The 26,092-nt window shown below is 40.9% G+C and overlaps 1 protein-coding gene across 1 annotated transcript in view; it reads left to right on the top strand.

The window, feature by feature from the left end:
- ndufa10 (NADH:ubiquinone oxidoreductase subunit A10) overlaps positions 1-25,794 on the top strand; it is a 90,611-nt gene extending 64,817 nt beyond the window's left edge. Inside the window, exons 9-10 of the mRNA XM_059967104.1 lie at positions 17,535-17,643; positions 25,521-25,794. Coding sequence (XP_059823087.1) covers positions 17,535-17,643; positions 25,521-25,589 — 178 coding nt within the window. The 3' untranslated portion in view covers positions 25,590-25,794. The remainder of the gene's footprint in view (positions 1-17,534; positions 17,644-25,520) is intronic.
- The last annotated feature ends 298 nt before the right edge of the window (positions 25,795-26,092 follow it).

Below are 26,092 nucleotides of genomic sequence, written 5' to 3' on the forward strand. Positions count from 1 at the left end.
AGAGAGAGAGAGAGACCAAGATTTGCACAGTACTGTAATAATATTATGTATTGCACTGTACTGCTACAAAAGACAACAAATTTCCTGACATGTGAGTGATGGGTATCTATTGTGGAGTGAGAGCTGAGAGTGGGAAGGAGGCAGGGAGAGGGGAATCATGATTGGGAAAAGGGGAAGGGAGAGGGGAGAGAAAGCGGGAAACACCAGAGAGACATTCTGTAATGATCAATAAACCAGTTGATTGGAAACAAGTTACCCTGCATGTATCTTAGGGCTGGGTGCCTGGGTCTGTGCCAACCTGCCACTGGCACTAATCTCCCACCTGTCCCACAACCCCCCCCCCCCCCACAGTGTTCCACTCTCACCATTCCCAACATCCTCTGCTCCTGCCAGATTTGCAGACTTGCTCTCCATTCCACATTGACAAATGCAGCACTATGCAAAAGTCTTAGGCACCCTAGCTATATATATATATGTGCCTAAGCCTTTTGCACAGTACTGTATGTATAGTCGTACATTTCCAAAGGCTTTCCTTTTCAGTAAGTCATTGACGATTTTTCTTGTTTTCTGAGCAGATTGGAAAAATACTGTATTTTAAAGTAAGGTTTCTTTACGCGCTATAAAAATGAACAAAGACACGGCTGTTAAAGTGTATAGTTGATTTTTAATTTTTACTAATTTATTCTACATTTGGAGAATTGTGTGTAGTTCTGATGCTGTGATCTGTAGAAAAAAGGTGTAATTAAGCTGGAGAGAGTGTAGAGAAGATTCACAAGGATGTTATTGGAACTGGAGGGCTTCAATTATAGAAAGGCTGGATAGTTTGGGGCCTTTTGTGCCTCACGTATAGAAGGCTGAGGGAGTGATCTTAATAAGGTACATAAAATTATGAGTGTCACAAATAAGGTGACTGGCCACTGTCTATTTCCCAGGGGAGAAGGGTCTAAAATTAGTGACCATAAGTTTAAGGAGAGATGGGAAGAATTTGAGGGACTTGACAAGTAATTTCCTCACACAGAGTGTTGTGTATATAGGATCGTCTGTTGGAGGAACTGTCTGAGGCGGGTACATTTACAATCTTTAAAACTCATTTAGATTAATAAATGGACAGGAAATGCTTGGAAGGAAATAGGCCAATTGCAAGCAAATGGGGCTAGCTGGGGTAGGCACCTTGGTTAGCATGGATGAGTTGGGGCAAAGGGGCTTTTCCCAGTAGAACTCCTGTCTCTATAATTGCTCTGATACATTATCAGATTTCCAAATGGGGATGAAGTGTTGTCCTAGAGGATTATACCTTTCTTGTCTGTGACAGCTCCAGCAGTACTTTTTGAGGAAAAATTATTTCATGCAACAAGAAATTATAGTGACAGCCCCGCTTAATATTTTGGGACCATTATTTCAATATGAACAAATATCCTAGCTAGCAAGAGAACAATTGGGATGGGATTTTTAAATATTAACAAACAAGCAGCAGAGGAATCATAGGAAAGAAAGATAGTGGGACAGGCTCTCTCAGTATTGGGGGCTGGTGGAAAACTTGTCAGGGAAATCTCTTTGATGGGCTTTTCGAGGGATACCCACCCTAAAGAACTTTAAATCTTTCTTTGACAGGAATTAAGTGAAGCCCTGTCTCACTGCTCCCCCACAGTCGTCCGCCGACTCTTCACACATATCATCTAGCTAGTCCTCTTTCCCTCTCCTCAACCTTTTATTCTACCATGTACCCCCTTCCTTTCCAGTCCTGAAGAAGGGCTTTGACCTGAAATATCAACTGTTTATTCATTTCCATAGATGCTACCTGACCCGCTGAGTTTCTCCAGCATTTTGTCACTCTAGATTTCCAGTAACCACAGAATCTCTTGTGTTTAAGGTTTAGGGGCAATGTATACAGGTTTCCCCTGCTATTCGAAAGTAGAGCGTTCCTATGAAAACTTCTGTAAGCCGAAATGTCGTAAAGCGAAGAAGCAATTACCATGAATTTATATGGAAAAAATTTTTGAGCATTCCCAGACCCAAAAAATAACCTAACAAATCATACCAAATAGCACATAAAACCTAAAATAACTCTAACATATAGTAAAAACAGGAATGATATGATAAATACACAGCCTATATAAAGTAGAAATAATGTATGTGCAGTGTAACTTCACTTATCAGAATCAGAAAGATTTAGCCAAAGCAGATCTGTAGAAAAATATTGGCACATACACACATACGTACACACCTGCCCGCGCAAGGCTTCACGGTCATGGTAGTCTTTCATGGGGTAAACACAAGTTTAAAGCAAGTGTTTTTTTTTCATAAAAGTGAAAATCCTCTTCAGATTTCTTTTGGTTAGCGAAAACAGATGTAGGTCTTTCGTAAAAGCGAAGTGGCGTAAAGCAAACTTTCGTAAAGTGGGAGACACCTGTAGTAGCAAAGATAAATATGCAAGAAACGGGATGGGTTTAGCTAAAACTCCAATTTATCATGGATAGTTTGTAAACTTGGCAGTGGACGATGGTGTCAGGGAAACTATAGTGCAGAGAGAGGAAGAGAAAAGCAATTTCATTTTTAGATAAAGTGGTTAGGACAAATATCCAAGTTGGTGAATCCGTTCACAAACACAGCCCATAAATTTCAAAGGTTCAAAGGTCAAATTTAATGTCAGAGAGATGTATACAATATACATCCTGAAATGCTTTTTCTTCACAGACATCCACAAAAACAGAGAAGTGCCCCAAAGAATGAACGACAGTTTAACGTGAGAACCCCAAAGTCCTCATCCAGCAAAAAAAAACGCATATCGGTACCATCACTGAGTCCAAGTGTGTGCTAAGCAATAGCAAAGACACAGGCCAGAGTTACCCCAAAAGCTTCGCATTTCATCCAAAATTCGACAAACCATGGGTTCTCTCTCTCCCTGGCAAGAGAGAGGGTGGTGTCCCCCATTTTCACAGCGAGCGGGAGACATAACAACATTCTGCTGGTTTACGATGTTAAAAGACCATTTTGTCACTTTTTTCAAGCTCTGCGTCCGAAGATCGCAAAGACCTTGGGTCTTCAGGCCCACAGCGAAAGATCATCTGGCCTCCCCGATGACACATGGGTCTCCTGCCTCGACACCGACCCTTGATCTGCCCATGTCCAGAGCCCTGAGATCATAGGCTTCCAAGCACAATCATAATTCTCAGGCCAAACCGTTGGCATGTCGAATAATGGCCAGTCATGGAACGCCAAGAACGGGTCCCATTCCTGCAAAGAACCAAAGCTGCATGTAGCTTCGGGTCAGGGTCTTCAAAAGAACCCTGAAAGGGAAAAATAAAGATATTAAAGGTAGAAATAGTGCTGTTTCCGAAGATGTAAACAATGGAGTCGTCGTTGGGCACCATTATCCCTCCTAAGCTCCACCTTAAATTTAAAGAGTAAGTCTGAATCCAGAAAGGCTGGATTGAGATATAGATCAGGTAGAAGAATGATTGGGCTTTTGAGGCAAAATTAAAGCGGATTCTCAAAATCAGGAAGAAACAATAGACATAATATGAACTACAGGGACAGGAGTTAAGAGTCCAAGTTGAACTGGAACAGAGCTTTCAAAATACCAGGGCTTGAGATTTTCTGTTTTTATTTCTGGTTCAGTTTGGCTATGTTTCAGAATTTTGTCAACTATTAATTTTGTTACAGCAGGAGAAATCGAAGTCAATTAGGATGTAACAATTTTTAGACTCTGAACATAACGCTATTGATGTGATATGTCTATCTTTGAATTGGCTAACTACTGTTTTGTGATTTAAGATTTACAAACTGATTTTCAAACTGTGTTGTGGAACCACACAATATTTAGACAAGCCAATGCATCTGGCCTTCCTCTGGGTAGAGGTGTTTAATTTGGTTTTCTGTGCTGGTGGATCAGAATTGAAATAAACCTATTTTCCAATTTGCCAGAAGAGGAAGTTTTGCATTCAAAGGGATCATGTTGGCTGCTGTGGCTCTTTGGTTTGCTTTCACCATTGCTTTAACATCTTGCAGGGCAGGAGCCATTTGAAAACAGCAAATCTCAACTGGAATGAGTCTTATTTGAGCCAATAAAAAGAAACGAGGTGTAAGTAGAGTGGCTATTGTGTGAGCGGGCCTGTGTTAGAGTGGTCAGGCTTTGGCTCAACATACACCAGCGAGAACAGATGCACGTTCAACGTGCTGAGGCATTTGGAATAACTTAGTTGATTGTGGAAATTAAGCTCAAGAAGTAGAGCCAAAAGTATAGCCAGTGTAGGCAGGATGGCAGTAATGTTCTTCCTGTAAGATGTAGGATTGCAGGGTACCTAATGGTCTTCCTCATGACTACATCTGCAGGAAGTGCACCCAACTTCAGTTCCTAATTGACATGATCAAGGAACTGGAGCTGGAGCTGGATGGACTCATGACCATCCAGGAGGCTAAAATCCTCATAGATGAGACATTTACTGAGGTGGTCACACCCAGAGTGCAGGCTTCAGATGGTAGATGGATGACCACCAGGAGAAGTAAGGGGAGAAAGCAGTCAGTGCAGGGTAACCCTCTGGCATTCTCCTCAGATCAAGTATACCCTTTTGGATACTGCAGGGGGTGGAGATAAAAAGGCAGGCACCTAGCATTTCAATGTCCCTCATTGCTTTAATCATTGAACATTGGAAGCTTTAATTGGCGAAATGGATTTGATAATCAGCTTGCAGCCTTCCCGCCACGAGGTTTCAGCGAGCTGCATCTATCTGCTGGAGTTCCCTCAGAGATAGCAGAATGCTGAAACAGCCAAACAATCTCCAAATTGCAAATCACAGGCTCCACCAGTTCCAGAATCACATTCAAGATGAAAAACAAAGGTGAAAGACATAAAAGAAGTGAAAAATACAGTTCCACGATCTATCCAGAAGATGTTGACCGAAGGAGCAGGTGTCATTTTGGCCAGAAGTCAAGTAATCAGAAGTCCCAATGCAATGTGCTAGTCAGGACAGGAATAGGAGGATAGTACTGATGAATGAGTGCCTGAGGAACTGGTGCAGGCTCAGAGGTTTAGATTTCTGGATCACTGATCCCTTCTGGGGAAGGGGTAACCTGTGCAAAAAGGATGGATTACACCTGAACCCATATAGGACCAATATCCTTGCAGGCAGTTTTGCTAGAGCTGTTGGGGTTGATTTAAGCCAATTTGGCAGAGGTTATAAGAACTGAAGTTTTAGGGTTGAGGTTGGATTGTATGTTGTGAATGGGATGAGTTGAGATGTAACATGGGGGCAGAATTGCAAAGGGTGATGAATATAGGACTGAAGGTATTATATTGGAATGCACACAATATACACTTTGAGGTGGATGATCTTGTAGCATAGTTAGAGATTGGCAGTATAATATTGTGGGCATCACTGAGTCATGGCAGAAAGAGTATTATTTTTGGGAGCTTAACATCCAAGTGTCAAAAGGTCAGACAGACCAGGTGGAGTGGCTCTGTGGGTAAAAAATGAAATCAAATGCTTAGAAAGAGGTGAAATAGGATAGGAAGATGTAGAATCCCTGTGGGGAGAGTTGAGAAACTAAGGGTAAAAAGACCCTGATGGTAGTTACATACAGACCTCTGAACAGTAGCAAGTATATGGGATATTAATTACAATGGGAATTAGAAAAGGAATGTAATAAGGACAATGTTACAATCGTCATGGGGGATTTCAATATGCAGGTAGTTTAAGGTAGATCAGGTTGGTGCTGGATCCTAAGAGAGCTAATTTGTAGAATGCCTAGGAGATGGCATTTTAGAGCAGCTTGTGCTTGATTCCACTAGTGGGAAGGCAAATGGGATTGGGTGTTGTGTAATAAACTAGACTGATTTGAGACCTTAAGGTAAAGATAAAGCTGGGATGATAGCAGAATAACAATAGCTGGAGTTTCTGGGCATAACTCGGAAGGTGCTGGATAGATAAATCCCAAAGATGAAGTTTTCTAAAGTGTGGATGACGAAGTTAGTCAAAGACAGCATAAAAGGAAAAGAGAGGATATATAATATCGCAAAAATAAGTGGGAAGTTACAAGATTGGGAAGTTTTAAAAACCAAAATAAGGCAATTAAAAAAAGCCATAAGGAGAGAAAAAATGAAATATGAAGGTAAGCTAGCTAATAACATCAAAGAGGATACCAAAAGTTCTTTAAGATATATAGAGAGTAAAAGCAAGGTTAGAGTGAATATCAGATCACTGGAAAGGTAGTAATGCGGGACAAAGAAATGGTGAATAAACTTAAGTATTTTGCGTCAATCTTAACTGTGGCAGTTATGCTGGGACTTTGAGAGTGTCAGAGAGCAGAAGTGAGTGTAGTTACTTTTACTAAGGAGAAGGTGTTTGGGAGGGTGACAGATCTGAAGATTGATAAGTCACCTGGGCCAGATGGATTACACCCCTGTGTTATGAAAGAGATTGCTGAAAAGATTGTAGAGGCATTAGTAATGATCTTTCAAGAGTCACTAGATTCTGGAATGGTTCCAGTGGACTGGAACGTTGCAGATGTCACTCCACTCTTTAAGAAGGGAGGGAGGTAGAAGAAAATAAATTATAGGCCAGCTAGCCTGATTTTACTCAACTTCACTTGCCCCATCACTGCAACGTTCCCACAAGCTGTGGACTCACATTCAAGGACTCTTCATCTCAAATTCTCAATATTTATTGTTCGCTTATCTATTATTATTTCTTTCTTTTTGTATTTGCAAAGTTTGTTGTCTTTTGCACACAGGTTGTGCGCTTAATTGGTGTGTCCTTTCATTCATTGATTCAATTATGGTTATTGGTTTTCAAAGGTACATTTAATGTCAGAGAAATGTATGCAATGCACATCCTAAAATACCTTTTCTTTGCAATCATCTACAAAAACAGACGAATGTCCCCAAAGAATGAATGACAGTTAAATGAACGCCAAGGCCCCCCCCCCCAGCTCTCCCTCCCACCCGTAAACAGCAGCAAAGCAACAAATCCCCTTCCCCCACCAGCAAAACGAAAAGCATCAGCACTTACCACCGAGCACTGCAGCAAAACATCATCAGTGACACAGTACCCCAAAGACTATTTGTTCACCCAGTATTCGACATACCATAGTGTGTGTCTCTGTCTCTGTCTGTCTCTCTCCCCCTTTCCCCCTCTTCTTAATAAGGGAGAAAGAGGTATCTCTGTTTCACAGTGAGAGGGGACTCACTGATTTATGAAGTAAAAAGTCCGTTGCGTCGCTTTTTCCGAGCTCTGTGTCCAAAGAACTCAGGTCTCTGGGCACACAGCCAGCAGGCAGCTAGCTGCTTTCGATCTTCCATCTCCCCTGACACATTGGATTCCTGCAGAGGCACCAACCTTCGGTCCGCCCGCCTCCAGAGCCTCGAGATCCCGGAACTCCGAAGGCGAGCTAATCTCTTTGACTACATCCTTGGCATATCGAATAACGGACAGTTGTGAAACCCCGAGTGCAGGTCCCATTCCTGCAAGGAAACAAAGTCAGCGTGTAACTCCAGGTCAGGGTCTTCAAAAGAACCCTGAAAGAGAAAAATAGAGATATTAAAGATGAAATAGAGCTGTTTCTGAAGATGCAAGCAAAGGAGTCGCCGTTAGGCACCATTGTCTCCTCCTAAGCTCCTCCTCCAAATGCCCACAAGAAAATAGTTCAATAGTTCCATTTAATATCAGAGAATGTATTGAATATACAACCCAAAATTCTTGTTCTTCTCAGACATCCACGAAAATAGAAGGGTGCCCCAAAGAATGAGTGACAGTAAAAATGTTAGAACTCCCTTCCCACGTACAAGCAAAGCATCGACCCTCCCCTTCCCCCCACCCACCCCTACTTCAGCATAAGGTATCAGCACCCACCACCCACGAAGCAAGCAATAGCAAAGCCCCCAAGAAAGAACATGGTCAGCAGTACAACAAAAAATAATCATTCAAAGTTCAAAGTAAAATTTATTATCAGAACACATGCATATCACCACATACAACCCTGAGAATCTTCTGCAGGCATACTTAGCAAATCTATAGAACAGTAAACTGTAAACAAGATCTATAAAGTAAGCATCAGGAACTGTAAAGAAACTGTGCAAATGCAGGTATTAAATAGATAGCAGTAAATAACGAGCATGAAATAACAAGATAAAAGAGTCCTTAAACGATTATATGATTCTCTTTTGTTCAAGAGCCTGATGGCTGAGGGGTAGTCACTGTACTTGAACCTGGTGGTGTGAGTCCTCAGGTACTTGTACCTTCTACCTGATGGCATCAGCGAGAAAAGAGCATGGCCTGAGTAGTGAGCCTCTCTGATCATGGAAGCTGCTTTTCTATGGTAACATTTCATGTAACTGTGCTCAATGGTAGGGAGGGTTTTACCTGTGATGTAGTGGGCCAAATCCACTACCTTTTGTATGATTTTCTACTCAAGGGCATTTTGTGTTCCCATACCAGGCCATAATGCAGCCAGTCAGCATGTTTTCCACCACGCATCTATAGAAGTTTGCCAAGGTTTTTGATGACATGCTGAATCTCTGCAGACTCCTGAGGATGTAAAGGCGCTGTTGTGCTTTCTTCACAATTGTTCACTCAATAATTCGACAGACCACAGGCTCTCTCTTTCTCTCCCCCTAATGAAGGGGCAGAGAGGTGTCACACAGTGAGTGGGGAGACTAACAAGACAAAAATAAAACAGCTCACTGATTATGGCTTTAAAGTCTGATGCGTTGCTTTTCTTCCCCCAAGTTCTTCGACTTAAGAATCGGCAACAAGCTCTTCCCCACTGAGAGAAAAAGAGAGAGGGAGGAAGAGAGTGATCTGAGTACAGAGGCCTCTGACAGCTGATCCGCTGTTTGTGATATTCCATTTTGTCCAGCAATTCTTCAGTCGGTGACACCGGCGTGGAATTGGTTTGTTCCCAGGGCCGCAGAGCCTCAGCACATTGAGAGTGCACTCGTCATCTAGGCCGCATCTTTGAGATGCTGATCCGTGAAAATGAACCTCGGTTGTATATGGTGACATATATGCACTTTGATACTAAATTTGCTTTGAACTTTTCAGTGGTTCTGAAGATGTTGCAGTCCATTATTAAGGAAGAGGCTTCAGGGTACTTAGAGGTACATGATAAAATAGGCTGAAGTCAGCATGGTTTCCTGAAGGGAAATTTTGCCTGACTAATCTGTTGGAATTATGTGAAGAAATATCAGGCAGGATATCCTTGGATCGACAGAGGATGAGAGGTGACCTGATCAAGGTGTTCAAGATAATGAGAGGCATTGATCATGCGGATAATCAGAGGCTTTTTCCCAGGACTGAAATGGTTAGCACAGGAGGGCATAGTCTTAAGGTGCTTTGAAGTAGGTACAGAGGAGATGTCAGGGGTAAGTTTTTATTAATTTTACGCAGAGAGTGATGTGCATGGAATGGGCTGCCGGCGGTGGTGGTGGAGGCAAAACAATAGGGTCTTTTAAGAGACACCTGGATGGCTATGTGGAGTTTAGAAAAATAGAGGGCTATGGGTAAAGCCTAGGTAGTTCTAAGTTAAGGACATGTTTGGCAAAGCTTTGCGGGCCGAAGGGCCTGTATTGTGTGGTAGGTTTCCTATGTTTTTAGGATAGACAAAGGATAGTCAGTGGATATTTGGATTTTCAGAAGGCCTTTGAAAGCCTCAGGCTCACATTCCCAAGTAATTTCAAGAAAATGTTTTTCTTTGCATAACTGTACACATCTTTGTTTTACTGTCCCATTTCTGCAGGGTTTTAACTATTATGTTTTTTTTTCCCCATTGTCAAGTCACTGGTCAAATCACTAATGCACTGGATTAATGTACATACAAGTTTCAAAAGCTGCATTCCTGATGCTCTGAAAGCAAAAATTAGATTTTCCGAGGCTGCCATTTATTCTTTCCACAGGGAAGAATTACACAGTTTTTATAAGCAGGCATTCAGGGGTGCATAATGCTAACACCTTCAAGCTTTAAACATATCCAGTGAGCCGCTGGGGGGTGTTAGGGCACATTCTTGTTCCCATAGTGATGTCTTTTACTTGGAAGAAATGAATAGGGTGAAGGTGAGGTTGTTGAACATGTTGGGCGAAGCAGAGGTGTGGGTTGTTACACATGGCTGCTGTCTGAGGAAGTGACAGGTCCATGGGGCATCCCGGAGGGGAGGAGATGATGTAAGAGATAGCCAGTAGAACAGGAATTTATTCTAAGTGGCAGATAATGACAACAGTGATAGTGAGCAAGACAAGTATGAGAAGGAGGAAACGAGTGGTGCTTTTGAAGTTGCAATCTTATTTTGGATCTCAAGGAGGAGCAATATTTTGCTTTCCTGGTTTTAACCCATTCCATATTATCTGACTTTGTATACTGAGATTTGTTCTTCACAGTCCTAATGCACAATGACTTTTTATAACTTTATCCTGCACCTAATTGCTTGGTAAAAATGCAGCGCTAAGTGACCTTAAAGCTTGGCTCCCTGCAGCCTTCTGAGTTTCAAGTAAATCCGCAGCAATTCATTACAGCTTTCTTACCAGGAGAATGCACCGGCTTCTGAGTGGATGTCTCTAACACATATCAGTCTTCCAGTTCGTGCTTCGCAAGCTTTACCTTCTCTGCAGCGTTGCTGAGTTCCAGTGCTCCATCCTTAAACCTTTGAAGTTTCCCTTTGTTCCTTTTAAAACCCTGTATTAAAGCCTCCTCTATTGCCTATTAGCCTTCATGAATGTTGTTATTAATGCTTTCTGTGAGGCATCTGAGTACGCCAGATGTTAATTGTGTTGGGTTAGTTGGCTTGATTATGGGTCTCAGCCCAAAACATTGACTCTTCCTTTCCATAGATGCTTCTTGACCTGTTCCTCCAGCATCTTGTGTGTGTGTCAGTTGTGTAACCCTCAGGTTCGGCCAGCATGCGTTTGTCTCGGGGAAGGTAGCCTCCGGCCCAGCCAGACTGAGAAATCTTGTTTGTTTCGATGCTGTGTGTTGCCCGGTTACAAATCCGTACTGCAAAATATCAGACAGTACACCATATGCAATTAAACAATTGAGCTTTATAGTTCTTAATCTGACTATAGGGTTAGTAAAGAAAATTAAAAGAAAAAGGACCCGTTTTAATGACACAGTCTAACACGTTGGAGCTCATGGACCCTCGCTCTGTCCACTCCGTTCTGCAGTCTACCGACTCTCCACTCGTGTCTTCTCCCTTCATCTCTCACCAACAAAAAGCCCGTGAATACCTTCTCTCAGACACACAAGAAGAAACAACACGCCTCTCATTGGATAGTGCACATTCCAAAGCCCCCGTTATCTGTAGTCATAACCCAAACATTGCTGCTACAGAGAAATCTTACAGAGTGCTAGTTATATTGTGTCTGTTTGATACAGGCCTGCAACAACAGCTGGTCTCATGTGATTACGTATTCCAGTAACTAATGTTCCTTATCCTGCTTCAAGGAAATTAACTTTCGCCATGCTTAAGAGGAACACCATTTCTGTTTCTGTCAGAATGAGGCTGTTGTTGTAGAAAGGCCCTGCAACAGGAAGCTTTACAAACCGTTGGGATTGAAAATACTTTATGGCAGTACAGGCAATAACAACAATAAATAATGGGCAGCTTAGAGAACAGATAATCCACAATAACGTAAATGTTTGTCTACAAATCCATGCTGAATTTTGTCAGCATTTTGTTGTTCCAATAAAATCCCTGCCCTCTTTTGTTGAATTTTAGATTCATTATATGCCAGGATCAGACTGAGTAAATTTTTCACGAGATGAGTTAAATGGCTGTGGAATGGGGCCCTCTAAAGGGCAGATCTAGTTTGCAGTGCAATCAAAACACACCACATGAACTCCTACTGATGAGTAGTAACTAGTCCCATCTGTGGAGTCACTGACTGGCTACATCCCTTGCATTCATAAAGAGATGAAGTTCTTAAAATAGCCCGAACTGCCCACATGATGTAAAGGATTAATTTTATCAGGTTGTAAGGAGGTTTTAAAAAAAAATCAACTGCATTGTAAGGATATGCACCAGTGTTAGTAGCAGAGCTGTAAGCTGACTAGATCATAAGGTAATATACAGACGACTTGCCTTTCTTGAGCCACGTATAGTAAGCAAGAGCAAGAAAGTTTATATTGGCTCCGTATAATACAAGGAAAAGTTGTGATTGTGCCAGGATACCATTGTGTAACGGTATTAGGGAAGGAACAAAGGATTTTATCAAAGAGAGTATCAGGGCTAGGGGCTTTTACTGCAAGGTGAGACTTGGATAGCACATAAAATGATGAGAGTTCTGAAAGTTGAATAAAAAGAACCTTTCTCTCTCAATGGAGGAGTCACTTAATGAGGCTATGGATTTAATGGTACCAGTATAAGCAGTCAAGGGGACTGGAAATATTTTTTTTTCATTATGGGCTTCTTTCAGCCAGAAGACTTCACAGAACTCGAGAGGTATTTGATGTGGTGTAACCTGCTGAAATGCATGGTCTAATCAGTTCCCATGATTTTTATTTGGCCTGGCATGTACATGATAAGCTGACTGGTCACCTCCCGTGTTGTAAATTTTTGCAGTTCCAAGTTTGTTATTTCTTCCCTGCTGTTTACCTAGTTTAATGCTGTTTAAATGAATTGTTTGCCACCATAGATCACCTCTGTATTCCAGTGTGTTAAAGGGGTTGATTTGTCGGTATGTCTTCTTAGTTTGTTCCCTATTCAGGTTTGAGGCAAGGTACTAGCACTGGGTGTAGTATTGTGATATCAGGTTATTAATTTCAGGGCAACTGTACATTCTGTAAAAATGCATTGGGTAATAAAATAACACTAGCTTCCAGTCCTGTGCTGTACTAAAACTGCAGAAACTGAGACATATGAAAAGGCATGTTAGAATTCAAAGGACTTTTACACTTGACACAGGTTGTTACATCCCAACTGGTCTGTGTTTGTATGATTCATAGTGTGGCACCGATCCAGGAGAGATTCCGTAATCTGTAAAGAAGCTAGCTCAGTCTATGCCAGTCTCTGTATAAAATGCTCTTTGTCTAACAAGGATAAATACAGCATGCTAAATATGCCTTTGTTTCAAAGCTACACTCTACAGCAGGATTTCTCAGCCAGGGTTCCTAGAGATAGTAATTAAAAAAAAAGGCATGGTTTTTCGAACTTTGCGTGATATGTGATGCTAGTGCTTATAGTGGTAGGCAGTGACTGAGCAGCCCCATTAGCAATCTCGTTAGAGGTCCCTCAGACCAGTATGGCAGTGGGCAGGAGGACTGTGTTTATTTGGTTGAGTCCATTTTCAGTTTTTGATGCGAGACGGGGGCAACCATTGGTAATTGGTGAGCGCTGCATTGTACGGATGGGACGAGGAGAATGAAGTGTGTCTTTCAAGCAATGAATAGACTCTCCCAACTTGGGCTGTGTAGTCAGCCTCTCCCTCCCGAATTACCTCCTCAAACTTCCCCTTGTGTGCCACTGATAGACTTATGGGAGTGAACAAGCTACCAGTGTAGTAGAAAATTGGAGGGGAATTTTCATTATAAAGAAGGAATTTTTATGTGCTGCAGCTCAGCTGCTGGCCTGCCACTTTGCCGTTGTTGTAAATGTTGCAGAAGGTGGATTGTGTAGGCTAGAAGTGAACTGTATTGTGGTTTTAGTATTTTTTGTGGTTTTCTCGTTTAGTTATTTATTATGCTGTTCTTATTATGCAGTTCTTCTTATACAGTCTGTCTTTACAATGAAAATTACTTAACAATGGGTTTTACATGGACCGGTGATCCAAGTTGTCCTATTCCATTGTTCCTCGTCTGTGACAAACACTTACACATGCAGCAATGGCTCCAGCAAAATTGAACAGACACATAACTACATATCACACCTGTATGACTCGTAAAAGTACTGATTATTCTAAACTGTAGGCTGTTGGAATTTCAAAACAGAGTAAAGCTTTTGTTAATAAAGTAACAGTCAGTAAAAGGGCCCAGGAAGCAGGTTATTTAGTGGCAGAACTTGTTACTCGGAAAAGGAAAGGTCACACAGTTGATGTGAACCTAATAAAGCCAGCATATAAAATTATAATGGGTAAAATGCTAGGGCAAGATGCACTACAAGAAATTGAAAGGTTTCCCTCTCAAACAGTACGATAAGTAGACGTATTGATGACATAACACATGATGCTGAAGAAGTCTTGTGTGACAGACTGAAAAATAGAGAGACAAGTCAACAGATTTCATCAATAAATGTCATTTTGTAGTGTTTGTAAGAGTTATAAATGGTGGTGACATTCAAGAAAACTTTTTCTGTTACAAAGAGCTACCTGAAAGGCCAAGATGTATTTAATGTTTGGTCTTCCCAGCTGGAAACAAAAGGTTTGTCTTGGAGGAACTGTGTTGGCATCTGTACTGATGGTGCCCTATCAATGGTTGGCTCCATGAGAGATTTCTTTTTTTTTAAAAAAAAGAAAATCTTGACCTTGTCACAACACACTGTTTCAACATTGCAAATAATTTTTCATGGTGTAAATTACAATAATTGAAATCAATTTACAACTTTTATTTAAGTTAAATCTACTGAGCCTACCTGTAGAAAAATTAAATCCCTTTTTGGCTGAGGCCAGTTCTTTAATAGAAATGTATTATGTTTGCCTTACGAGTTTTTAAAATTTATGAATAGGTAAGAAAGAAATTAATTCAAGAAAGGTAAGCTAAGCTTAAGTTTTTTTTTCAAGAAAGGTTAGCTGAACATTTATTCTCTACTCAAAAGAGTACTTACAATTATTTTGGGATTATTATATCTACAGCTTACTGATCATGATAAGGTACCGTGAGCTGTAGATATAAGAATGTTTAGCACGGGTTCCCTGAGGCCTGAAAATTATTTTAAAGGTTCCTCCAGGGCAAAAAGGTTGAGAAAGGCTGCTCTACAGGAATAGCAGCACTATTTCTAGTGTTTCCCAAGGAAATATGAGTGGAATAGATTTGTGTCATTAAAACAGTACTGTGAATAGTTGTAGGTACCACACCTTGGGTGGGATACGTGGTCCCTGGATGTTATGTAGACCAACACTTGGACCCAAATGATGAAAACAAAAAAGCAATGGCTGAGTCCCAAAGCAAAAGCCTCCAGACATTAGGTTTCTGAAATAAACTGAAAGATGCCAAGTCAAACCTTATATGTGGAGAACAAAACTGAAGTGGCATTTCATCCTTTTATTAGTTTAAGAACATGTTTTAAGTTGCAGAAGAGGAGAAGGGATCAAGAGAACAAGACTGTCTGATTTTGTGGTGACCAAGAGAAGTTGAATGGCAGTGGTTGAGAGAGAGTGGTGAAAGCTTGTTAATGCAGGTGAATGCTCCTCTCTACATTGGTGAAATGGTGGCAGGGACACTTTTTTTCAGAAAAAAGTTTCCATTTAGTAGAGGCTGGATTATTTCTTGAATCCATGAGCCCTAAACTTTTGAGACATTTGATTATCTGGAATTGTGAAATAAGAGTGAGGACAATGGACATCTTGGACTTGTGTGAGTGGCAGGGCTGATGATATTTAAGAGTGACAAAATGAACAGCAATGCAAGAAATAGGGTGAAAATAACATGCAAAAATAAAGGTTAGCAATTAAATTAAGAGGGAGGAAAGAGTGACAAAGGGAAAATACTGAATGTAATACTCCATTGCTTTGTTTCTTTTCTGGATTTGTTGGTTGTGTATTTCAGGCACAAGTCTCATTAGCTGTGTCCTAACTCCCTAAATACTATTCTCAGCTTTCTGCAGCTAGCTAACAGGAAAATAAATGGAGGGTTGATGTCGACTTCATATTTATTTTGAAATTCTTCAAAGATTAGAAAAAGAATGCATGACAATCCTGGCCTATTCAATCAGGTTATGAAAGGAAACTCTTTCAGGGCTCATCAAAAATCATTGCCTTATACTGAGATAATTTCCCCTTACCATATCACATAAGCCCAGGGTTTTGCCTTTGAATCACACTCTGCCCTGTGCTAAATGTTCTGTTTTTCCTGACTGGTATGTCCAGAAGCAGCTTCAATAAACAAAACTTATGAAGGACTTTGTAATGTGAATTGCATGGGGGCACATACACCAAAAAAAAAAATCACTCATTTCAGGAAGTTGATTGCACCATCAGTTACTGCTTTTACTAACTTCAAAATAATTATCTTTAAACAACACTTAAGGTATTACTCATGAAACAATTGGCAATTGATGGTCCAAATCTAGTGCTAACTTAATGGATTGTACCCTGAGACAGAAGGGGAATAAACCACAGTTCAGACTGAGATCCTTCATCAGGGCTGGAAGAGAATGGGGTAGGAGCCAGAGAAAGGTGGTGGGAGGGCAAAGAGTACATGCTGGCACATGATAGGTGAAACCAGGTGAGGGGAAAAGTGGGTATTGGGGGGAAAGGGGGATGAAGTAAGAAGCTGAGAATTAATAGGTTGAAGAGGTAAAGGGCTTAAGAAGGAGAAATCTCATAGGAGGACAGTGGGCCATGGAAGAAAGGGCACCAGAGGGAGGTGATGGACAGTTGAAGGGAAGATAAAGAGTGAGAGTGGAACCAGAACGAGGAATGGAAAAAGAGGGGAGGGGGAGAAATTACTGGAAATTAGAAAATTCAATGTTCATGTAATCAGTTTGGAGGCTACTCGTGGGTAGAGGTGGGAGCAAATATAATGGTGCCATTTAAGAGACTGTTAGATAGGCACACAAATATACAGTGAATGGAGGGATATGGATACAAGCTTTAATTTACATCGTGTTCTGCACATCATGAGCCGAAAGGCCTGCTTCTGGGTTGACTGTTCTACATAGATTGACGTTACTAATACTATTGTACAAACATTATATACATATACTTATCATCCTACAACAATGTAATGGAGCAGTTAAAATCAGCAGAAGGAACTTTGAATAAGCAAGCTCAGATTGTTCTGTAAAAATTGAAATTGTAATGTGTGGAATGTAGCAGAAACCCCTTTAATTTTTCTAGTCCTGTTACAGAATTGTTAAGTTTCCCTTGAAGGAGAGAACACCATGATAGCTCAATGTTTTCCTTTGCATTTGAATTTAATTAAAGATAAAATTATATACCCAGCTCTTGACGACTTAATCTTTTAAGCTGAGTGCTGGCAGTGGTAGATTGTTTGTTTTATTTCAGGGAAGGTTCAGTAGGGCGGCTTCATTTGAATCCTGCCCAAATGCTGAAGATTGACAGAAAAATGTGAGAAAATGGAAATTTTCAACCAAAGGTTTTGATGGAGTAGGTTCCACCTCTGAAAATAACTTTCTTGCGACGTAATTAACTATACTGTTATTAAGATGTTGAGTTCTTTCCTGCACCACAGAAAACCACTAGGGGATGCTGTTGCTGCATGGTTTAGGTTATCATTTGCAAGCTCTTCTGCCCCAGTCGTGCATCAGTGTGTCAGACCCATCACTTCTTAACTTCACTTCATTCCTTCTTAATCATAGTTGGGACCAGCTCTAAGTTCACAGATACAAAGCAGTAACAGTGTTTATTAACATTTATTTTTTTCTCCTTGAATAGGGTTCAGGATAAATCACGCATAGCTGACCTGACATCAATCCCCAGATTCCTTCCGGAGATTACAGTGGGAGCCCATGAGTTTGATGAAATTTATCACGCTTACAAGCAGGTAAGAAACATGGCATAATCCCATATTCTTTGTTTCTGGGTTTATAAATTTAGATTTGTAAATCATTCGCAGTCTGACTGGATGAGCAGTTTGTGGCTGGGGATGGCTGATGTTTCTTCATACACAGGCTGCATTTTGTTCTACACATCCAGCGTCATTCTGGTCACTGCCCAGTAAGCTGCAGATCAATTGGCCATTGTCCGAGGCCAGTGGGATATAGGATGTGGAGGTGTAATTTCCCTTACACTCTTACTTGCCACAAGCAACCCAAAGATTATTTTCTCCCCTTTAACACGAGGGCAACAAGACCGGCTGCTTCTTCAAGAGAGCAGAGACCTTCAACAGAGGAGACAATTATTTCTATGGAAGGTTTTACCCTGTTTCAAGATGAAAGATAAAAGATTAGCTTTATTTATCTATCTAACTATACAGCAAGGAGTAGGCCCTTCAAGCCTGTCAAGCCAAGCTGAACTGGCAACCCTGGAAAAACCATATTAGCCCTATCCTAATCATGGGACAATTTACAAATGACCAATTAATCTACCCAGCTTGTCTTTGGGCTGTGGGAGGAAACCAAAGCACCTGGAGGAAAACCACACAGTACAAATTCCTTACCGGCAGGGGCAGGAATTGAATCCCAATCTTATAGCTGGTGCTGTATAGCTTTACGCTACCATGCCACCCCTATCCTAACTGATGATGTTATTGAGTATAGTGTATAGGTGACTGGCACAGGTCCCAACGTTTAGAGATTTTAGCAGTTTCTTTGGGTTTGTTCAGCTATTGGCACCTCTATTGCTGCTGCTTTCCATTGACAATATCTGGGAGAGTGCCTGCACTATCCATCATTGTTCATCTGTTCACACATTTCAGTGCTAGACTTTTCCAGGCATTGATATTATTTAGTTTGACTCTCTGCTCTGTCATGTATTGGGCCTGGTTTCCGTGGTTGTAACAATAATAAAACTGAGTGTTTGTTGGCAGTAATAAGCTTGAAACTGTCAGGCGTTTCTGGGCAACACACACGCATATTTAAATATAAAAATCTGAACCTCACTGACTACAAATCTCTACTCTCATGAGCTGCACAATTTGGCATCTTATTCTGGCTCTATCAAGGAAAACCAGTGAACTGATAAAGATTCATAAGTATATTTGTGGTTAGTAAACTTTGGGGGAATTGTGGATTATACAGATTGGGCAAGAAAGTGGGTTTGAGACCAAAGTTTGATTAGACAAGGTGGTGTTGAATGGCAGAGCAGCTTAGGCGACATTTGACCTACAATTGCTATTTCTTGTAATTTTTATGTTCATAGCCTCAGGTATTTCTAAACTATTTTTGTAGACTTAGTGTTCCATCTAGTCACCTGCAGTGTGAGTTTCTAATAGTTAATATGGCAACTATTATTGTTGCATGGCAAGCTTCCTAGGCCTAAATAAACTGATTTTACATGCATGTATTGTAAATGATCGCTAAATAATTTACACCAGATTTTTAATTTTCCTCAGAGATACAAGACTGCAGATGCAGGAATCTGGAGCAAAAAAAAAGGGACAAACTACTATACTCGCAGGTTGAGCAGTATCTGTGGGGTGGAGGAGGAGAGGGAGAAAGCAATTGTTGATGTTTGGGTTGAGACCCTCCACGCAGTTCCTTTGCCCTCCCCCAAATAATTTTGCTTGGCCCACTGGGTTTCTTCAGTAGTTTGTTTCAGTGATTTTCTTTTATTCTCTAAGTTTTGATAGCTTTTGACATTTGACGTTTAACATTTGATAGCTTTCAAATGTTATGCCTGTGCTTCAGTTGTGAATTCCTTCTGCGTTTTTACAAAATATTTGTTAAAAATTGTGTTGAGAATTTTTCAAGGGCTGCTCACTGAGAATGACATCATTAGTGCTTGAAGCCAGGCATACCCTGAAGCAAAATCTGACAGCATATTGTGCCAGACTTACAGACACATTACAGGAATCATTACAAAATTCAGACCATAATGAATATTTTTTGTTCTACCCCACCATGACTCAATGATATCCTGTCACCTACTCTACTTCGCATTGTAAGACTCTTTGGAATTCTAATTATTCCAACTAGTATAGCATGCAATCTTTTCAGCAATTTTTTTTTGTTAAGTTGATCTTTGGAATGCAGGCATAGCTGGTAAGGCCAGTATTGATTTCTGACCATTGCTGTTGTGGATTTGTGGCCAGATCAAAGCAGCAAAGCCTGGACTGGAGAGCGAGGAATGAGCCAATGTTTGGCCAGTTTAAGTGCAGGGCCAGATTGATGGCGGCGGATGGGCCAGTGTTCAACTTGAGATTTACTCTACTCTGCGCTGAACTGAGGCTATGGCTCCTGGTCTGGCTGCAGCAATGAATTGACTTTGTGGCTGTGCACTCACTCTCGTAAACTGTAGTTCTGAGTGTTACTCGTCTACTTTTTAATGTTTGCACAATTTGTTCTTTTTTCCACACATTGTGTGTTTGACAGTCTTTTTTTAATGGGTTCTGTTGGGTTTCTGTGTTTTTGTGGCTGCCTATAAGAAGGATTTCAAAATTGTATATTGTATACATACTTCAATAATAAATGTACTTTGAACTTTAATTGCAGATCCCTAATTGCTGTCAAGAAGGTGGTGATAAGCCATCTTTTTGAACTATTGTAGGTGTTTCATGAAGGTTGCCTCACAATGTTTGTTCCAGGATTCGGAGTGAAAGTGATATATTTCCTAGTCAGGATCATATGTGACTTAGAGGGGAACATGAAGGTGCTGATGTTCTCTTGTACCCACTGCCCTTGTCCTTGGTTACAGAGGTTTAGGAGGAACAGTCAGAATAGTCTGGATGCATGTTGTAATTCATTTTATAGGTACACCGTTGGTGGAGAGAATAAGCATTTAGGCTGTTGGGTGGTGTAAAAGTCAAGTGGGTGCTTTGTCCTCGAGTGTTGAGCTTTTTGATAGATGATGGCATAGGACTTTTTCTGGCAAGTGGAAAGTATTCCATCATAGCTGATGGTGGGAAAGCTTTGGGAGTTGGGAGGTCAGTCACCATAGAATACCCAGCTTCTGGCCTACCTGGGTAGTTGCAACACTTATCTGGCTGGTCCAGTAGAGTTCCTAGTCAACGTGACCCCCAAGATTCTGGGGAGGTCAGCAGTCGTAATGTCCAGGGTAGTTTGTTGAACATAGAACAGTCCCTTTGGCTTACGATGCCAATACAAACCAATCTCTTCTATTAATGCATGGTCCATGCTCCCTCTATAACCTATCTAAATGCTCTTAAATGTTGCTATTACGTCTGCTTCCACCACTTCCTCTAGAAGTACTTTTCAGGTATTTGCCACTCTAATAAAACTTGTCTCATATATCCCCCTTTCACCTTAAAGCCGCATCCTCTGGAATTTGGTATTTCTACCCAGGGTAAAAGACCGACTATCTGTCTCTTTCTTACTGAAGTTGGCCTTGCAAGGGGTGATTTAAATTTAATCATTAGCCCATGCCTGAATGTTGGCTGAGTCTTAATATTACTGGTTTATGGTTGTTCATTAGTCAGTTGAAGCTCTCACCCTATTTTTGACCTGATGAACTTAGCAGCCTTAGACAGGAGTCCAACAATACATGCTTAATCAGCCTGTGAACTGCTGAATTGATGCAACATCAGATAAAAATCTGAATTCTCTGCATTGAAAAAGGGTTTTTCACAGTTGGAAGTCAGATGAACAAAGAATCCATTGTGTGTTTCTCAATCCACCATCTACCATGAAAACCAGTTTTGCTGTTGTTTGCTCTGAAGCCACATTAGACATTTCTCAGAAGTAAAGCAATAGCACTTTTAAGCAGTCATTAAAGACACACATCTGTATTTTTCTGGCCATGGAAATAAACAAATTTCTATGATACAGAGTCTCTCCACCCCATTCCTACGTAACTGATTATCCTTGTCACATTTTCCTGTTTAGATGCCTGTAGGAATCCTAGCAAAGTCCCTTATGTATCCCATCCGATGTCAGCTGTCTTCATTAGTTTATAAAGCTTAGCAGATAGGAAGATCTCATTATATACTAATGAGGTGGCTTCTGTTGAATTTTACCCGTTATGGTCCTTGATCCATTCACTGGATTTCCCCCGTGATGCTGCTTCTTCTGCTCGATCTTCTTGCTCGTAACAGAACGGCACCAGCAGACGTTGAGAGAGTTAAACCTACAGTTAAAGCCAAAGTCATGCAAGTTCTATATTTCTATCTGATTTTCTTCCCCAGTTTCATGAAACACTTCCTTACTTTATAGATCCTTCTTTGGAGAAACCTTTCATAATATTCTTTGCTTCAGAGCTTTTTTTCTGCTTCCTGTGTTATCCTTTAGACCAAAGTCACAGAGCCTTTCAGCATGGAAATAAGTTGATTGAATGGACAGGGACGACACAGTCGTGTAGTGGTTAGCATAATGCTTTACTGCACGCCAGCTGTAAGATTGGGCTTCACTGTCTGCAAGGATTTTATACACACTACCCGTGACAATATACAGTGGGTTTCCTGTTGCTCTGGTTTCCACCAAGTTCCAACAAGATGTGTAGGTTAGGGTTAGTAAGTTCTGGGCATGCTTTATTATCACTGGAAGCATGTCAACACTTGCAGACTGCCCGCACAATCCTCGCTGATTCAATTTGATGCTAATGGTGCATTTCACTGTATGCTTCAGTAAAATAAAAGCTAATCTAGTCAATCCATGCCCACTACCAAACACCCATTTACACACTGATCCCATTTCTTTGTCCCCCACATTCCCAAGAACTCCCCCCTCACCCCCAGGATGTACCACTCACTCACACACTAAGGACAATTTGCAACAGCCAGTTAATTTACTGATCTGCACATCTTTGGGATGTGGGAAGAAACCTGAGCACCTGGAGGAAACTTGCATGGTGAGAACATGCAAGCTCCACACAGTCAGTGGCATACGTGAGGGTTGAATCTGAGTTTGCTGGATCTGAGAGGCAGTGGCTCTACTCATGCAATCATGCCATTCTAAACTTGATTAAATCATATATGGCAGTGGTAATGTTTTCACCAAACTCAAGTCTGCTGCTAGAGCAATTAGGCCACGGTATCCTTCAAGCTAGAAATACCTTCATGTTCCTTTCTGCTACTGTTCTGCCTTCTTGTTCTGCTTCTATACTAGGGGTTACCAACCTGAGGTCCACGGGCCCCTCGGTTAATGGTAGGGGTCCGTGGGATACAAAATGTTGGGAATCCCCGCTCTAGTCCTTTCCCACTAGCTATCCAATGGAAGCAGCTGGTGGGTAAGCTAATGTTCTCGTGTCCGAGAATGAGAAAAGCTTTTCTTTCCACTGTGTCCCCAGAATTTGATGGGAGTGCAGGAGTTTTCTCTTCCTCCTTCATCATTCCTCACGGTGAAGTGGCTAAAAAACCAGCACTCAAACTGGGAGGACGGGAGGGCAGAGTGATAACTGGTTCAGATCTGTTCTCAGTATCTTTCAGTGGCTTGATGAAATGTTTAAAGTTTAAAATGATAATTCAAAAATTTGGAATATATTGATATGAAGGGTTAACTACATGCATTTGGAAGAGATGTTTTTTCCAGTTTTTAGGAATTAATGTTTCTTTCAATTGTAATGCCCATTTCCCTCATAACTAGGTCAAGTATGTTAGTGGAAAGAATTTCCAAGGCAGAGTGCATAAAATAATGTAGTTAGGTTTATTTCCCAATCAAAATCCTTTTGTGTAATTTGCCAAGTTTAGGACATGGCTGTTGGCCATCAAAAGCTGGAGTCCATGATTACTGGCGAACTGGTCGGAGACCTTAAGGACAATGATAGAACTGTTCCTTATCCAGGCTGGATTTTAGAGCTAGAAGGGCATATTTCATTACCCAGGACCCCTGCCCCTTGCCCCACACACAGAAACATCAAACCAAAAATGAGTAAACTGCAGAATTAAATCAAACTAATTAAAGACATTGACCAAGGACCTTCAACTAAAGTATCCATTGCCAAAAATACATTTGGGTTAGTGTAATGAGTGGTGACCAAAGAGATTTTTGTCAAAGCTGTGTTTTTTATGATTAATGAAATGAAAAATCTGCCATGGGAAAGAAAAAGAATGTTTTGAGCCAGTCACAGTGTCCAGCACAGAGACTGCACATTTCTGTTCTGGCCGCAAACCACAACTCTTCTATACAGCCTCTCATTTTAAAGGCATTTTTGGCAGCACAGTTCAAAGCTGGCTATTTTTAGTCTAGCCACAAGCTGAGTTGTTACTGTGAAGGAAAGAGGAAATGTGATCTCAGGGGATGTGTCAGGGTTAATGATTCTGTGGAAAGCAATGTAAGACTGACATTAAACATAAAGATGAAGCAAAAAAAAAACCCACAGAATATTGTTCACCGGAAATCTTGCTTTTACTTCTGTTTTGAACAGAGGTTTTACTCCCCTTGGGACTAAATTTATCTCTGACCTTTTTATATTGTTCTAAGATGTTTAGGGTCATTGGTGCTTTGCACTGAAGATGAGAGAGGCTTTATAAAGGACGACTGATCATTCAGATCTTATTTTTATTTCATATTTAGCTGAGGTTGTCTTTGGGAATTGAGTGTCTTTAATGTATTTACTTTGCCCAGTTCTTAAGGCTATTTGGCTGAAATATTTGAGAAATACAAGGAAGGTTGTAAATGAAAAGGGCAGAGGCGCTTATTGCATACTTGCAAGCTTGTCCTGTTAAGCACTGCATTAAATAATGAATGGAGCTTACCACAGATGCATGCGACTCCTTCTGGGAATAATCAGCTAATCTTTTTGTTCTACCAAAAATGTGGGCAGTTGCTGAAAGGTGCTGTGATCTCAGCACGAGACTGACAGGAGCTGCCCTGCCTTCCTCTCTACTTCCTACCCTGGGAGTATTGATGTCAGGGCTTATTAAAGCCTTAAAATAAAAACAGAGAATGTTAGGTCAGTAAACACCTGTGGAAAGAGAAACAGTTCGTGTTTCAGAACCGTCTAGAAAACAAGTTTTAATTTGCAGAAAAATGGGGAGACAACAGGGGAACAAAGGGGAAGATGCAGGACAGGCAAACACTGGAAGGAATTAAATGGCACAAATTGTAGTGGTGTTGGTGAAAGTTGGTGAATAACAAAAGATATACCAGGGGATGGTGTAAGTAGCAGGTTGTGAATGGCAGGAGACGAGGAAGAGCAACACAGTGCTGTTTCTGAGAAATTTTTAAATTTGATATTGAGTCTTCAGCCTGTAAAGTAAGAACTCAGATGGTACGATGTTGGGCTTCATTGGAGCAATGTAGAAGGGGATGGGATGGAAAATTACAGTGACAGGAAACTGGAGCCTCCAGATGCCCAAAGACTGAGTGGAAGAGTTTTTCAAAATGGTTACCTGATTTGCATGTGGTGTCTCTAATCTGGAGGAGACCTCCTACCGAATTGCACAGTACGTGAAATTGGAAGAATGATAAGTAAATGATTGCTTCAGCAGGAAGGAATATTTCAGTGTGAAAACTATGGGAAGTGTTTTGGGTATTGGTGAATTATCAGCTGTGATGAAATGGGTTCTCCCCTGCATCCTGCTTCACTCTCATTAACTCTCTTAATTTCATTTCCTCCTTGCTGCCATAAACCCTAGTTCTTGCTCTATTTTCGGGTAAAATTCTTTGCAAATTTTAGTAAAATGGAAGATGCAGTACAAATAGGGGAATTTGCTTTCAGAATTATAATTTATTTTTTTCACAGGTCAATTAAAAATAGAACAAAACAAATTGTGAAACCGTGACTACTTTCAGACTGGATTTCGCACAACTTGTACAAAGCATTCACACCTTGGTACCTTTGATTTTTTTTCTCTCTCTCTTTCAGCTCCCAGGTCGGAAGTATGAGAAAGGTTTCAATGCTGACGTTGGGGACAAATGGATCTGGTTAAAGTAACTGTGCAGCTTCGAAAAGAACAATTAAAATTGATTTAAGAGGAACAGAAAGTGGTAAGGAGAGGGAACTCTTTGCTCTCATGTGAAAAACTGGTGTCCCACTGAGCTAAGCACAGCAAACCTGTCTGCAGTTGCTCTCAGTCTGTTCAGAATTTTGAGCACCTTATTAATTGACAGGTATCTAATAAAACTCAACATTGAACTCACTGGTGTCCTGTCGGTCTAAATGAAACAAAGTGTGGTGACATGTAGCAGACTTAGATATGCATTCCACATGTAAGATAGATACAGCACCAATGTGCTATGGCAGATTGATTGAAGTGGTATATCATCATTCTGTAGTCCAGTGAAAGGTGGGCTCCCAACCCAGAGGAACACACCTGATAAGATGTGCCCACTTACATTATCTAAGAGGTTTGTGTTTCCTGAACCTGTTCCCTGATAGTGACTAGCTACACTTCACCAGCTCTCATAGCCCTTCCATTGTATTGTTAGTCTAACTGT

The sequence above is a fragment of the Hypanus sabinus genome, chromosome 4 (assembly GCF_030144855.1).
Source record: "Hypanus sabinus isolate sHypSab1 chromosome 4, sHypSab1.hap1, whole genome shotgun sequence".
Lineage (NCBI taxonomy): Eukaryota > Metazoa > Chordata > Chondrichthyes > Myliobatiformes > Dasyatidae > Hypanus > Hypanus sabinus.